Here is a 16,922-nt window from a genome sequence, read left to right as displayed (position 1 = left end):
TTCCCTACAGTGCTCTAACATTTCTTATGACTCTCCCTCTAAAAGGAAAACTCACTCCAACTGCCCCATTTGTTAGTGCTGCATTCAGGAGCGGCAGGACAGTCACACTGTGATACTGTACTGGCAACCTGCTCTCTGCCTTTGTATATAATCAACCTAGAGAATAAATGTAGATAATTTGAGGCACAATGTAAAAATTCAAAATCCACGGAAGGACTCCTGTGGATTTCAGCATAGTGCCAGCTGAGCTTTCAATATATGCTGAACTTGGAAGCATAGCGGTTTTGCAAAGCGGCAAATGCTTTTTCCAAACCTTGTTTCTCAAAGGAGAAAGAACTGTAGAGGGCTTAGAATTAAAAGTGTCAAAATATCAAATTCAGCTTTGGTTCAAGTCATGCTAAAACAATTCTTTTAATTTTTGGTGCTTGTACAAGAAGTTTAAATACTAATATACACAATTCAATTTCCTATTCAATATATTGCTCCTTTTTCCCCCCCAAGGTTTTGTATCATCTCCATACAAAAGTAAAGAACATTTCCAAGAAGTCAGAGAGATCAAAGAAGAAGGTAAGTATCTTTGGTTTAATCTGTACACTGACTATAATATAATAGATATGGCAGGTTTCTAAAATAACCAACAGCCTTTTCAAGCTCCACTCACATACTGAAATGTCATTCATGTACCAGTCTTTCAGCTCAGGTCCAGAATTCATTCTGACAGTTTGTTCTATCTTTATAGACACAGTACATAATGATGCTATTATTGAAATGCTATATTGATCTCTATATACAGGCCAGCTGGGCTGCCTTTTGATTTATTGTGCTATAACAGAATCCCACAAATACTGTATTTTTATATTGGCAGCCAATATCTAGGTGTTTTGAGTATACCTCACCAAGCTAAAAGGAAAATACATGAAGAACCCTGAAACTGAAGTACTTCAGTTTTGCTGCAGTTTGCATTTAAGATCTTTCTTAGGATTGGGTTTGCATCTAAGTAGGTGGTGGATTCAGATCCTGGTTTGATCCCTCTGCAAGCCAAAGAACTGGGTTGTCCCTGGCTTAAACTATAAGAAATTAGCAGAACTGCAAGTATTTACTGAGAAAAATGTTAAGGATAGATTTTTTTTTTTCTGCCTAAGAATCTTAGGGTGACTAAGCCATAATTAATAGAAGTTTTCAGGTAGCAAAACTCACCAACTTCAGTGATGCAACATCAGATTTACCTGACATGAAAGGGGAAAATGCTATTTCAGTCAGAATTGTTGAGTGTGCAGTGGTAAGTGAAACTGCAGACTATCTGGCTAGTGAAAGACAGGAAATAATGGAGTACTATCATTAATGGGACAGTCAGGTCACGGTCTGTGCCAGCAGCACAGCAACTGTACAACTCAAATTTGCAGTGTGTGCACCTCTGAGCAGATGTGACAGTCAGTGGAGATGAGTAGGGAATGCTTTGATTTGCTCTCAGCTGATGCACTGGCCAGTTTGAGCAGCTACCTGCCACATTAGAGCAGCCCTACAAGATGTTGCCAGGATGCTATGACAAAAAAAAATGAGGGTCATTACAGAAAACATTTGATTGAAAAGGGTGCAACATATAGAAATCAAAGCTTTGACGTGACTCCAGTAAAGAGAGGCAGACACTGGTACCACAGCTGCAACAAGCTACAGATGTTTTGAAATATGGAGCCACTTCTGGGCATGACAAGTTGCATCCAGTGATTTATTCACCAGCATTACAGTACCCCCCTGAAAATCTAGATCACTTACAAAATGAGGAATTCAAGATATTAGATTTTCAGCATGCTGCAGCTATACCTCATAATAACCTGAGCCAGTACCTCTACTGATTTCTCTTTCACTGAAGAGACTTACTGAAATGGAGACAAAAAGGTAGATCCCTAAACATAACATAGCCGTCTGTTCCTTATCTCAGTCTCAGTAGGTTAATGTTCTGTATGCAACTAAGGTATCACAGAAAAATGTACACTTCTCATCAACATAGATGTCTTCATGATCAACCTTTTCCGTAAAAAGCAGAGGTATGTTAGGAGGTTAACTGTGTACTTTAGCAGCTGCAGTAGCATCTCAAACAAAACTTAAGGGTTTTTAATACAAAAATAATATTATCTTTCAGGTGCATCCTCTGCAATACTGTGCTACAGTTTTAATGGTCTGGTCTGTGCTGCTTCTAGTTGATTTAGAGCCATTGCAGAGAATTTGCGAGTCCTTTATGCCTATGAATCCTGACCAGATTTAACTATTGATTCTATTTAGTTTCTACTGGTTTATTACATTCACTAACATACACTCAGTTTTGTCGGTAATATGAGTATCAATCCATAACTGGTCTTGCACCTACACTACCTGTAAGGATAAAACTCAACTGGTATTTGCAATATTATCTTGTACAAGATGACTATAGAAGTTATAATACACCACACATGGTATTTTCTTGATGGGAGTTACTTTCCCTTTCCCCTTTTCATTTTTGATCATGTCTTCTGTGTTCAGTTATCAAGTTCATAAATAAGTTCACAAGTAAGCATAAAGCCTCACAAATACCACTTTGTTCATCTGCTTGTTCCTGAACCTTATTGAGATTAATATTATTATTCCAGCTCAACGTTCTTCTAATCACCTTTTCTAAGCCAACAAATTACATACGAATTAGCTGCTGTGTATTGTCTGCTGCAGGAACACCACCAGACCTACATGAAACAGACTACGCTGAAGAACACCCGGTCTTATTTTGCCTATTGACTTTCTGATGAACACTGATGCTGCCACAGATACACTCTGAATTAAAATTTGAGAACCAAGAGTATCATTTCTGGGCCGATAGTGCAGAAAGCACAGTCAAGAATCTTGTGTGCTTAACAGCTACCATGAGAAAAGGCAACCCAGATCTGTTGACAACTTTGTTCATGTCAAATACAGCAAATAAAGTGCTAAGAAGCACTGTTGTTTTGCATAGAACAATTTAATGACTTCACAAGTTGCTTTAGGTCTCAAAATCACCAACAAATCCCTAAACAGTTTGGTTGGTTTAAATTCCACTCCTGTCTTTCCTTACCTATGTATGAGTGCACACTACCCATTTCTTTGCTGTCTTTGAAGAGAGTGCTACCAACAGTCAAAAATTACTGCTTTCATTTTCCCATAAAGCAGTAAGCTACAGAATTTCATTTATGACACTCGTTATCTACACTGTTTTCAGATTTGACCTGTAGAGTTAGATGAAAAAGCAGATCTACAGTTTCTTCAGCTTTGGGTTTCCTGATTCAATGGGCCTAAGAGGACCAATCTTAAAAAAAATACCTTTGACTTCACCTGTTCAAACAAGTTAATGGTACAGCAATTCTTCCTCCCTCCCCTCAAGTATTTCCCTGGCCATAATCCTGGAATGCGCAGCAGCAATTCTTGCTCAACTTGGCACAGTTAGGCCTAATTAAATAGGTGATCCTTTCAGATGAAAGAAAAATCACATACATGCCTCTATACACAGACATCATCTTCTACAATTTATTTTCTTCCAGCACTTTCTGTGTAGAAATTGCTCACCTAGCCTTTCTGCAGGCCAAACAGCATCTTTAGTGTACCTACCTCAAGTATTTTATTTCAACAACTTCTCTTAGCACTTTATAAGGAGTGTTTTTTGGGTATGTTGCAGACACACTCAATTCCTGCATATGCATTCAAAGTATAGTCGAAACGCATTGAGTGTTAATCATTTAAAGCAGATCTTCTTAAGAACACTTCACATTATAGCCTAATAGGAAATGCGTATGTGCATGTCAGTTCTGTTAAATTAGCTTCCTTCATATGTACTTAATTGGTCTATTAGTGACAAGTAGTTTTGTTTGGGTTTAATTCATAAACTTCAGAGATTAAGTGAATAGCTTTTGCTTATTTTGCTCAAAGATGCTTGACAAACGAATCTCCCTCCATGTTTGAAAGGTTAATTTAGCGTATGTAGAATACCTAGCTTATTCTGAAATATGTGGGTGACTTCAGTGGCTAAACCCTAATCGTCTTGATCTATCAAAAGAAAGTGTAACACAACAGCCAAGTCTTCCAATATGAGGTGATAAAATGATCTGATACACGTGTTAATTCACAGTGTGTATCTTGACCACACCGATACAGAAAACAAAGTGTCATACTGGTACAAAAGAGTACAGTATGGAATTATGACCACTCAGTTCCTACTTTATTCCTATAATTTCAAGAAAACAGGACACTTGAGCTATTATCCTCCTCCCACCCCTCAGGGAGGGGGTTTTGGGTTTGGTCTGTTTGGGTGGGGGTTTTTTGTGTGTGTTTGGTTTGTGGGTTTGGGGTTGGTTGTTTTTTTGTTGTTTTAACAGAGAAGCAGTAAATTTTGCAAACAGCTATTTGTTCAGATCTCACTATGTTCATCTGGGATACCTAGATGAGTAAAGGTCTCAAAAGAATCAAATTGCAGACTCACAGTCCTTGTTGGACATGATTTTCCAGTGAAATGCTTGCCTGTATTACCACTGCAGTTTGTTGTGCCATTCAGAATTCCAGAAAGTATAGTATCTCTTATGCTTTGTGTTATACAGACTCCTCAATATAGAACACTTCCAAGCTAAAACATAGTTAAGAAATGACGCAAATGGCATAGAGCTTAGGGAAGGGACTTTCCATAAACAGCATTCCACATGCTGGCTGAAAACACATTGCTATTGTTCTCCATTATAGGCTGCTCCTAAAAAAACCCAGTAATATTGGGTAAGATTTTTAAAAATGTCATGACTTATTTCTGGATCTATAGCTTTCATTGACCTTGTTGGAGTCTTAATATAATACCATTCCCTCCACATCCTGTAAACACTGGTAACAGGCAGAAGAGATATCATGCTAATTCACATAGTTTCAGCCACAGAACACAGAAATGCATGCAGTAAGAAAGAAGTATTACAGGGACAGATCCAAATTCAAGCCACCTGAAACATCATAGAGGAGCCGGTATTTTATCTGCTATTAGTACATCCTGTAAATCTCAAAACAGCAAGTGGATGTTTTGAATGAAAACATGAGAATCTGGATGAGGCCAACATTTACAGAACAAGTGAGACAGACTGCTACACGCAGATCTAGGGCATTTTCTAAAAAGATGATGATAGCATGGCCAAATGAACAGTCCCAGCATTGTGCGAGTATATGCCTGACTTTCTTAGTTCCATTGCTGTAGCAAATAAAGCACAATAATACTGGATTTAACAGAATCTGACCATGTGAAGTATATTACTGGAGCCCAGATACTTGGTACTGTAGCTCAACCTCTCTCTTTAAAGATCATATTGTAGTAGTAATTTGTATCAATGCCTTTAAAAAAAAAAAAAGGCACTTTTTAAAAAATAAATCAAACCCACAGAAGCAAAGCTTAGTGAATTACAGTACTATAAATTTGTTATTCTAAATACTCTCTTGATTGTTTTCTCTACCACTTCTTTCTGCCTTTTTCTGGCACAGCATGGTTATGCAGTGCTTGCCCCCACAGCGCTATGCTCTGCCTTCTGTACAGGCTTACCTGGTGTGTGCTGTCTGCACCCAGCAGAGGAGCACCAGCTGCCCAGGAATTGAGCTGAGCTGCACACACAGACAAGCGTGCCTACTGTCTGGTACCCGAGTACGGAAACAAAACCCAGTTAATAGTTAAAAAAATTCAAAGTTTTTTTAGCTATCTGCACAATTAAGAGCAGCTCTGACACATACACCTAAAACAGAGTGGCACTGCCACACAATTTCCCCTCAAGGGAACCTTGTCAAAAAGTTCCCAGAGGACACTGATATACGAAGCATCTTCTCTAAATGAGTCTTAAATGCCAGGCTTCACTTCAGCAGGCAGGATCTGACCACGCTGCTGTTGCCTCCCACACAACTGCCACAACATATACCAGCATGGATTTCATTCTGAGCATGGTGTTTGCAAAGTCACCTTTCCCTTCTCTTCCATTATTTGTTATCTTTCTGCTGTCTACCTGTCATGGTTTAGCCCCAGCTGGCAACTAAGCACATGCAGCCACTCGCTCACTCCCCCACGGTGGGACGGGGGAGAGAATCGGAAGAAAGACAGTTTAATAAGTAAAGCAAAAGCCGCGCACGCAAGCAAAGCAAAACAAGGAATCCGTTCACCACTCCCCATGGGCAGGCAGGTATTCAGCCATCTCCAGGGAAGCAGGGCTTGATCAGCATAATGGTTTCTTGGGAAGACAGACGCCATAACTCCGAACGTCCCTCCACCCCTTCCTCCTTCTTCATCCCAGCTTTCTATACTGAGCATGACGTCATATGGTATGGAATATCTCTTTGGCCAGCCTGGGTCAGCTGTCCTGGCTGTGTCCCCTCCCAGCTTCCCGTGCACCCCCAGCCTGCTCGCTGCAGGCCGGCACGAGAAGCTGGACTGTCCTTGACTGCTTAGCAACAACTCAAAACATCAGCACCTTATCAACATTTTCTCATCCCAAATCCAAAACACAGTCTCACACTAGTTTCTGTGAAGAAACTTAACTCTACCCTGGCTGAAACCAGGACACTACCATTGTCCCATTTCCCCACAAAATCATACTGAATATCATACGTTATTTGAAGGTACGTAGATACTAGAAGGACAGACAGGAGAGCCCTGTTTTCTAAGGCCAACCTACTTGTGGGCAATGTTTAGATACATGATTGTAAACTTAATTACAAACACATTTTGTTTGAATGGGCCCAGTTTACGAGTAACCCAGAGAGCTCTGACAGCCACCCCCTCCAAGTCAGTGTTCAAACACTCTCTGAAAAGAACAAGTTTGTCTTTAATAGAATCCTACAGATGGCAATCTTCCAGGCACACACATCACGAAAAAAAAGGTTTTTTGCTTGGATTGCAGTTTGTAAGCTTTTAAATTTCAGCATGACTATGTTCAAACTACAGCAGCTTTTTCAATTTATGTACACTTGAAACTTTGCGAAAACTTCTCTTGCACAAAGTTTGTTGCATCCTGACTTCATAGTCCATTATCAGAAGGGTTTGACCTCTGATTCAGATTCCTACTTTGCAAATTTTTGTATATGCCCACCATCTACATGTCAATGTTGGACATGCTCAATTTAATATGCTTTTCCAGTTATATGGATTATTTGTGCATTAGATCAAGGAAGAAGCTTAGGACTTTTTGCAAGCTTAGGCTGAAATTCTGCATGATGAAAAAAGGCTGTGCTTGCAGACGAGATACATAACTGTGTGTTTCCCCATTTAATGCCATACTAGCTGCACAAGTTTGCCAACCTTAAAATTGAGATGGTTGTAATGCTGCAGCATTCTCCTTTGCAGTTTTCGATAATTGTGTCTTGAGGCCAGCCAGAAAGACCACATGCTAAGAAATCCTGTGCACCTCTTTATCACATATAAAGTAAAGTATATTTCAGTTCTGTTACTTCCTTTCTGCATTATGCAGAGTAAAGCAAGTTATAATTTGGCTCCAAAGAAAGTTAACAATTCCATGTCTGACAGTGTTGAACAGCATTTCATAAGAGCCCAGCCCCAGGAATTCTGAATGTACATCTGCAGTAAATAAGATGATTTAACAATGAAAGTTAATGCAAACCAAAGTCTATTCTGATCATAAAATGGCCCTGTGGTGTTTTACTGGCCTCTGGAGCACACCAGAGTTCGTCAATGTTTACTCAGTTTTGTCCTGTACTTCTTTGAAGAACAAATAACAAGACTTGCAAGTTGAACAATCTAAAATGCTTTTTCAAGTTTAAGAATGTTTCTGGGGATGTGAATTTCACAGCTATTTTGCAAGCTCCCTTGAAAGGACAGTAGGAGTTGTAGAACCTTGTGGCCAAAAGCTCCAGTTAACAGCCCAGTTGAGCCATTTAAAGCTATCAAAGTAGTACTATGCTTTTCTATTGTTTAGCTACAATAGAAAGGCGAACCATGCTTACCTGGTGGGAGAGCAGGGTCTCTTGTTTGTTCTCTATTCCTTTCCTAAAGGATTTGCTTTTTTTTTTTTTTTTTTAGATTTTCCCTCTTCTAGCCACTGCTTGAGACTCAGGCTGTTCACAAAACTATCATAAGCCCAGGATCTTGCTCCAAAATTGCTCAAAGCAGTCAGTTCAAAGCACGTCCCTTTCCGTGAAGCCCATTGTTTTCCTCCTCAGCTCATGTATTCACAACCTTACATTTATCTACATGCAAATTAGCTGTTCACTGCTCCCACAGCTAAGAAAACGCAAATATAGACAGAGCTGATTTGGGACACTCCATGGAGCACTACAATTTGAAGGTCATAGAACAGCTTGAGGTAAAACATACAGAATTCCTTCAAGGTGGACGGTTATTCCTGAACCTCTTGGCCAAGAGAGGCAGACAAAAGTTGCACTGTAACTGCTTTCCCATATGCTGGAACTATGTCTTTGGCTTTCATTCACACAAATAGAAGGTCTTCATATAGACTTAATGAATGCAATGTTCAAAGCCTTGGCACTTAAACAACAGTAAGTACAAAAAAGGAGCATGGGAGATCCTGGGACCCATCCAGCAAAAAAAATAGAAATCAGAAGAGAAATCCTGCAAGCTATTTTGCTAACAGCAGCCTCGGGCAGCAGGCATAGAGAGCATCACTACCAATTAGTGGATAATAGGAATACCATAATACTCATAGGCATTTATGAATACAAAGCGAGTCAGTATTAAGGGCATTAACAGAGGAGATTAGTGACATAATCACAGAATGAGAGATGTGCAGATGAGCAGTTAGAACACTGCAAGCAAACTACTGGGAAGAGTCCACCCCTTAGCACACAATGCAAGTCGCCAAAACGAACTGATAACAACAGAAAATCTGTTTGCTTCAATCCCTCCTCTTCTTCATGACAGCCAACTGCCAGCTCTGATTGAAAGAAAGAAAATACAGAACAATGAAAAAAAAATACTTCCAGTGTGGTTTTCAGATGACTGAAGAGTAGGAGTACACTCAAGTGTTAAAAAAAAAAAAGGACCAGTGCTTCAGAAGTAATTAACAGATGCATTTGCTCTGAAGCAGGGGAAGCTGCTACTCGACATTTAAGTTAGTTAAGAATAGGTATGGCCTTTTTTGAATCAGCTGTTTGAAACATGTGCATTTATCACTAAGCTATAAGCATGTTTCTGGAGATAAAATTGTGCTTTGGGACCTTTCTGTTACAACTTCATGGGTAGAAAGGAAAAGAATGTTTGCAAATGCATCAAGGGGGAGTCGGACTTGTAAACAAAGGAGAGAAGAACCTGGCACCTGCAGCGAATAAACAGACAGTTTTCACCTTGCACATTGGCTTAAAGAGGGACTCGGAGCAAAGGGATGCTCTTGACTGATTTCTGTCTTCAAAAAACAGAGGATCCCAGAACCTGAAAGCACAAAAATTGTTTTCCTCAGGTGGTAAGTACCTCCAGCAGTACAGTGGTAGATTGTGCTAAGCCACGTGTCCTTCCTGGGCACCACCACAGTGTACCTGCAGTATCTAAAAGCAAAAGCTTAGGGCACCATGGGTCACTACTTTTACTGTAGTGTAGGCTTGGCAAAAAGGTACAATATACAGGAAAGTCTGAAAGTCTATAGCTTACCCAAATCGAGTCTGGGGCAATCAAAACAAGCACCAATTGTCTCTCAAACTTCAGGGAAAAGGAGATCCAAGTTAGAGACGAGCATAACAGGAGAAAAGAATTTATCACTAAATCACATCATCAGATAGAAGTCCAGAGAAAAGTCCCGGCCCACACACAATGGTATGTTGTGAAGAAGCAGCACTAGCTAGAATAAGTCTGCCTTTGGAGTCACAGCAGAACATTCTTAATTGAAATTAGCTTTGGCAAGTAAGGGGAAGGAAGACCCAAAGTCCAAAACAAGTTCATTATATCCCCCATGCTCTCACAGAGCAGTGATAAAGGGTCAGTTATTACTTGCTGATAAGACAGCATGGAAGAACAGGCATAAGCTTCTTTACGCTTCTTCCTTCAGAATCACAGAAGAGAAAAAAACTTCCACCATATTCAGAAAAGAGCAGTTGTCTCACTTATGAAGCCCAGTGTTTCCGCAAGCTAGTGAGAATGTACTATTTAATAAAAATCTCACTGAACGTTCTTTCCCATTTCTGTGTGGCTGAGGTACACAGTACAAATGGATGGTCTGATTAGCTCTGAAAGAAGATGTGAAGCTAGCTGTCTCAAACTATGCCTACATCAGGAAAGTGACAAGCTCCCTACCTTTAGACTGCTCTGTCCACTCTGTATTTTAATCTCAGGAATGTGTATTAATCTAACGTATCAGGTAGTTTTGCCAAAAATAATTAAGTCCATGGAATACTCAAAAGCATTACAGGGCAATCAATTTTGCCCTTGACAAGTTGCCTGACAAGTTGAGGCAGCTTCATTAGAAGCTTATGAAGGACACAAGCTCCACACACAGTTAAATGCTAAAGACTTAGTCATCCTCCAGAATGAGGCATCTCCCCCAAAGGTGTTTTTAAACACATTTCCCATTGCTTTTTGAATGACAGGGGAATGCTAAAAGCGAGAAATAGCTTGTCCAGGGCTGGAAAAGAAAAAGAAAAAAATCCAAGGGAAAACAGACAAAGAAAAGCAGGAAAGCATAAATGAAAGTCAGATCACCTATGAAGGTTAAAAAAAAGAATAAGCAAGTAAATTCTAGACAATCTGTGCATGCTTACTGTGGACTCACTGAATCTTCGGAGATGAACCAAGGCGGCTAGCATTAAGTGGGCACAGCTAGACCAACAGTAATCCATTAGCTGTGCAAATTATCACAGCCCACTGAACAAACTCAAACAGTACACAAGCTACTTGGATCAGTCCTCCACAGCTGGTCACAGTCTATATTAACATTAGTTTTAGCTACAACAAAGTTACCATGCTAAAAGCCAAACATAATGTTTTGTTTCAGTTTTCTCTATCTTAACTAGATATTCCCTAACTTGAAAAACCAGACATAAGTTCCATTTCCAAAATATGTTTCTCAAGTCATGCATAATGTATATTATTGCTCTACTATTGTCTATGTTTTCCACCGGCAAAATCCCAAATAGCTGGACCTCAGAAACAGCTTTGTGCCAATATATAGCAACTGCAAACCCATTTTTTAATACTCACCCCTATGTTAAATGTGCTGTTTGTTATTTCAGAATAAAAGGGAAAAATAATCTAGGTATATAGCCCTTATTCAAAAGAATATTTTAGGGGTCCTCCTAGCCCCCTAATTCAAGCAGCAGGATGCTATGAAAGGTTGCCTCGGTAACAAGCTGTCCTGGCTACTTGATACTGGTAGAGGGTAAAAAGGTAGCACCATTATTGCTGGTGAAAGCTATGGATGGGACCCGTTTTATTAATAATTTCTTTAGTACCCATCATACCACAGTAGGCAAGCTAGACCCCACAAGACCACTATGTCTGTGTCTTTCAGTTCCATCAACTTCTAATCATATCAGTATATTTTTAAGGACAGCGTCTGGTTCCCAGTGTGGCCAGTTTGAGGATGTTTGCGAGCTGATGTTCACTCGCATGAGAACACGCTTTGTCACCTCATATGTCAGACAGCATTCTGGTAGGTGAAACAAGGAAGCACCTGAAGTATGCCAGGTACAGGATGAACCTACAGCTTATTGCCTTTCAAAATTAACACAGACTTACTTGAGACACTATATGACAGAAATGCTTTTTTTTTACTTCTGTGCAGATAACAGAGAAAACATTTGCCTACAATAGAAATCTTGATCTAATGCAATAACATCTTCCCAGAGAGGTTAACAGATTTAACTGGTTAATGTAGCTAAAACAAGTGAAGGTGTTACTTTTGGCTCACATCTAAACACATTTTTCCACTTCAATAACCATCTGTTTTTATTGCAGGAGATCATTGCTGCAGACCTATGTAAACAGGGCAAAGATGGTGCCTGTCCAACATAGAGAAAACTCTTTATGATGCAGTTGATTTTTCTGCAGGGTTAAACAAGTAGAAGAAAAAGCAGTTGCCACGTAAAGCACCTTTTAGCCTTCTCCCGCATTACTACCATCCCAGCATGCAGAATATGCTTTAACATTTCAGTCTGATTCACTCAGGTATAAGATCAGATTAAATGTATTTTATAAATGATAATTAGAATTCTAGTGTGTCCTTACGTTCTGCAGGTTTTAATACTGTTACTTAGGAAGGTCAGCATAATGTGAAGGTCCTGATCCAACTCCAATTGTCTAGATAAAGTAAGCCCTATTAGGTATTTAATAAAGAACTGTATCTGAACACATAAGCACAGCAATTTCTTAGGGTTGCAAGCAGCTTTTGAATTATTTTGACATTGAAAAAATCAAACCAAAAGGTTTTAAAAGTTCTAAATAATCTTAGGAAACTTCAGGAGCTTTATAGGGCAGTTAGTAAGGTGAAATAGAAGAACATGGAAGACATAGGTTTCCTGCAGTTTCACCCCATATCTCCAACACCTTTGAACAAGCCAGGTTATGAACATAAGACTTGTTTATAAGTCTTATGTTCATAACATAATTTTATGTTATTTTAGCAGCATCTCCCACTGTTCTCATGCATGAACTGCAATCGGTTGCTACCATCCCAGATGTAATGCACCAAGATCTAATCACCTTTTATTTTTTCTGCAATGACGTAACATCACTCCGCTCTACCCTGTAGCATGCTGTCATTCCTCCATGCCGTCATCATCTCCAGAATGATCTTGGTAGTTAGTCTGCAATACAGAAGCCTTCTGTTAGCCAGTATACATTAATGAACAAAACACCTAACTCAGTGATACAGGAAAACAGAAAAAAACATCACAAGAATAGACTCTAGACAAGTGAAACTTCATTAAGTATTTGGAGAGCCTCTGACAAGGGAAAGGCTGCAAACACTCTGAGGAGAAGTATTTCAGTTGTACCACTACTGTATTTTAGGGCACCAGAGATTCCATCTAAGACATAATTCCTTAGGAAACCTTGCTTCATTAGTTCTGGTACTTATCATTTCCTTATTTTCCTCATATTACATTTCCAGCAAGGCCAAGCATATGCCGTAGAGAGGCAGACTTGCTAAAACATGCTGCAACTTCCATCTCAATCAAAGCACACAGCCACAGAGAGTACCAAGAGAGGAGCAAACGACCCATGAAATACCCAGTTTAATGGCAATCCCCCCCCCAAAATCTTCCTGAGCCCAGCTCTACCCAGCCACCTAAGTCACCACTGAAATACCACCTGCTTAATTTGGCAAGTCATGCTAACTGTGCAGTGCTGCAGAACGATCAGAGAACATACAGAGGTTTTAATCTCTTAAAAGATCATTCCATCTTAGGTGTTTTGGTGTTAGATACATGTAAGCCTGATTCTTTATAACTTCTATTTATACATTTTAGCATAACAGGTATTAGTGATAGAGTTCTTTAAAACAAGACACAAAATCCTGCAGATCTTCCCTAGCAGACAAAACTACTACTAGATGTAGCCATTATAACCACTGATTAAATGAGGTTTTGTTCACTAGAAAATCCCTCTTCTAGGGAGGAAGGAAAGTAATTATACACTATTCATTTGAAATCATACAAGTGAATTATGGGCAGAAGCCTTGACCTAGACTAGTAAACCTTAAGGTGAATTGAAGCCTAAGTTTTAGTTTTTCTCCATTGCTTTTCTGTTACTTGTAAAAAAATTCTCCTTAGGGGGAAGGATAGCATCGGCATATTTGCAAATTATTATATTTATTAAAATTACAAAATACAAATGAGAAACACTAAATACTAGAGTTGAAAAGCACACATTTTGCTGAGAATCAGGTGGGGGAAGAGGAGGGAAGTCATCTGCTGTGCATCTGCTACAGTACCCCAAAAAGGAGGGATTAAATACATTTGAAATGCTCACCTTCCATTGCCATTAGTATTTGTGAAAATTCCTGAAGTCAGGTGGAATTAGACCTGCAAAAACATTAGGAAAGGCTTTCAGGAGCCCCAAGTCAGCAACCTCTGAGCCTTGTTAGGTATTCACTGACCGCACTAGAAGTAGAAAGTGAGAGAAAAGCAACACCCTCAGCTGCCTTAAACTTGAAAAGAGAGGTCTCACTCCCACAGGCCTCAGGGACTTACAGAAAGGAAGCTGAAGTGACTTATAGTTTATTTACTGTAGCTTACAGTAAATGGAAGTCATTCTTCATCTTCTTCAAAGTCTTACAGGAAAATAAAAAAAAATTTAAAAGAGCACTTTTGTTGTAACACACACCCTTAACTATACCAAGTTGAGGAGTTCTTGTTAAGAGAACGACTTTTTCAATAAAGACTGAGTTAATTTTTGGTATGCATCCTGCAGGTCACCTGAACATTAACTTCACAGCAATATTCATAGGGCAAGGGACTTTGCCTATGTTGGTGAGGATCTCCGCTTCAGGGACAGCGGACAGCCTGGACTCACAGACCCAAAACACAGGCACCTCAGTCTTTGCCTTCCATCCTCTCCCCACCCAGGCTCCTCACAGCCTGAGGCCCTCTCCCCAAGCTACTATTTCCCCTCAACAAAAGGAACAAAATCCAAAGAAACAGCCTGCTAAAATTCACACCAAAGCAGCTCTAACCTTTGGTCAAAGCTGCCTCTCCCTGCACCCTTCCCACCCTAGCAGCACCCAGCCACCCTGCCATGTTACTCCACCATCTTCCTCACCCCTCCCAAGGCACCGCCTCAGCCCTCGTTCCTCTTCCCCAGCCACAGCTGTGGGGCTACCACAGCTGCAGACAGAAGCTCACCTCATGTTAACCTTCATTTTGGATGGTGACTTCAAATAACACTCTTTTCAGGAGAATTTTACCTCAGGTCAAGCTTTGGGGCTTACAAATGACAGCTCGCGAGGGTGGCTGGCCAGCCTAACTGGAGAGCAAGCGTTGCAGGGGCACGCAGGCTGGGATCCCGCAGGCACGGTGGGCCTCCCTCAGGTAATCATCTAGCTAGGAATATTTCTAACCAAAAGAGTACTGCATATTTAAAAAAAATAAATCCTCTATGCATTGTTTTTATTGGTTTCTCCCAAGGAGAAAGTAAGAAGGAAGCTACTGGAAAAATCTTTCTCCTCAGGTCAGTCTGTGTTAGTCCTCTCGGTGGCAGCGTTTCCTTCCAGCCAGACTGTTTTTCCCCCCAGGTATTTTCAACAGCCTTAATGTTCCTCAGCCTCCAAATGTTAGGGAATTATTTCCACTCTTCCATGTAACATAGTTAGCATTACTTTTGCAGTCTCTGGGGTGTTTTGAGGTTTTACAGGCATTATCTCCATTGCCTATGGAGTTGTTTGCTTGAGCCAAAACCACGCAATCCTTATTTTCCAGGGAGGACGGTTGGTTTTTTTAGCGTCTTTTTTCATATTGTCATAATTTGCCCACCTGGTAGTTGTCAGCGTTGCCTGTGTTATGCTGTCTTCCGTACTAATAGAGGAAGGCAAACTCACTCATACCACAGACTTGCCTGATCACTGTGACCATTCAATGTGCGATTCTGCCTTTTCCAGACAGCACAGACAGTGCTCCTTGTGGTCACCGTGTTCCTGCTCTCCTGGCTGCCACACCACATCATCACCGTGTGGGCAGAGTTTGGGCAGTTTCCCCTGAACAACATCTCCTTCACCTTCCACATCATCTCTCATTGCTTAGCCTACGGGAACTCCTGCATCAACCCTATCATTTACACCTTCCTGTCGGAAAACTTCCGCAAGGCCTGCCGGCAAGTCTTCACCTGCAAGTTCCTCCTGCGGCCAGTTCCCACTGAGAAACTGCTCAGAATACGCACAGAGAACTTCTCTACCATGCACTTGACCACTAACATGTAAATAGGGCTCACAAATACCTTTCAGGAGGAAGAGGAGGGGAAAGGGTTCTGCCCGGGGAGAGCAGGTATACAGGTGCATTTCAGGGAGTGGTGCAGCCTGCAAAAATGTGGACTTCATCAGATTACCAGAATGGTAGGAAGCATTTTTCCATCTGGCTGTTAGGAAGCTTGACACAGCTTGTCCTAGGGTACCTTGCTAGGCACTGGGCTACATGCAACAGAAGTATCTCAATGCACTTGTAGCGCCCACAAGATAGAACTTGTATGCAGTTGTAGTCATGCCCATAAAGTCCAAAATAAGTTACACTGAAGGTAGAATATGGACAGACAAGAAAAGAGCAGTTAATTAAGTGTGTAGACGGTCATTAGGATGTGAACAATGAGTGCTGTAATGTTTCAACAGCATTGAAAAGCAGTTTGGGAAAAGTCAAAACTAAAAAGTCTTTGAATATGTCTTTTGTTTCTTAAACATATGCTACATATGTTTTAGCTTGCTAGCTGTGATAGTGTCTCTAAATCTCCTTGAAGGCTCTGCTATAGCATTTACCTATTGGGTAGTAAAACCTTTCACATGACATGTGTCAGTGGTGTGGATATCTGCATTTGGTGGCTCTGTATCAGCTTATATATCCCAGGGTTTGAATGCCTGTGTGCTCCTGAATGCAATTACTGCTGTTAATCACTGGCTCCAGTAATTGTCTCCCTGTAAGCAACAGTAAGCAAGTGGGAAAGAACTGTGGTTTTGTTTGAAAGTGATGTTTACAAAAGGCTTTACTGGTAAATACAGTGGTCTCTGAGTATATTTACCCAAAGCTTTTAAGTGGCCTCTTTAGAATATGAATGTCAAAAGTTGAGAGTTTTGTTGTTGTTTTTTTTTTTAATAAACTGTTTTGATCAACAATCAGTTTAGAACATTTGTACTGAGATCAAGGTTACCATATGTAAATACATAAAGTGCATATTACTTCAAAATTAAGATGTATATGGCTGAAAGAACTTATTTCACTGTGTTGCCTAATTCTATAATATTGTGTGCTGCAATCCAGAC

At 40.3% G+C, this 16,922-nt stretch overlaps 1 protein-coding gene across 1 annotated transcript in view; it reads left to right on the top strand.

Moving 5' to 3' along the window:
- LOC104628034 (galanin receptor type 1-like) overlaps nt 1–15,913 on the top strand; it is a 17,784-nt gene extending 1,871 nt beyond the window's left edge. Inside the window, exons 2-3 of the mRNA XM_010296468.1 lie at nt 502–567; nt 15,558–15,913. Coding sequence (XP_010294770.1) covers nt 502–567; nt 15,558–15,875 — 384 coding nt within the window. The 3' untranslated portion in view covers nt 15,876–15,913. The remainder of the gene's footprint in view (nt 1–501; nt 568–15,557) is intronic.
- The last annotated feature ends 1,009 nt before the right edge of the window (nt 15,914–16,922 follow it).

Source organism: Phaethon lepturus, unplaced genomic scaffold (genome assembly GCF_000687285.1).
Source record: "Phaethon lepturus isolate BGI_N335 unplaced genomic scaffold, ASM68728v1 scaffold34991, whole genome shotgun sequence".
Lineage (NCBI taxonomy): Eukaryota > Metazoa > Chordata > Aves > Phaethontiformes > Phaethontidae > Phaethon > Phaethon lepturus.
This window is presented reverse-complemented; position numbering and strand designations above follow the sequence as displayed.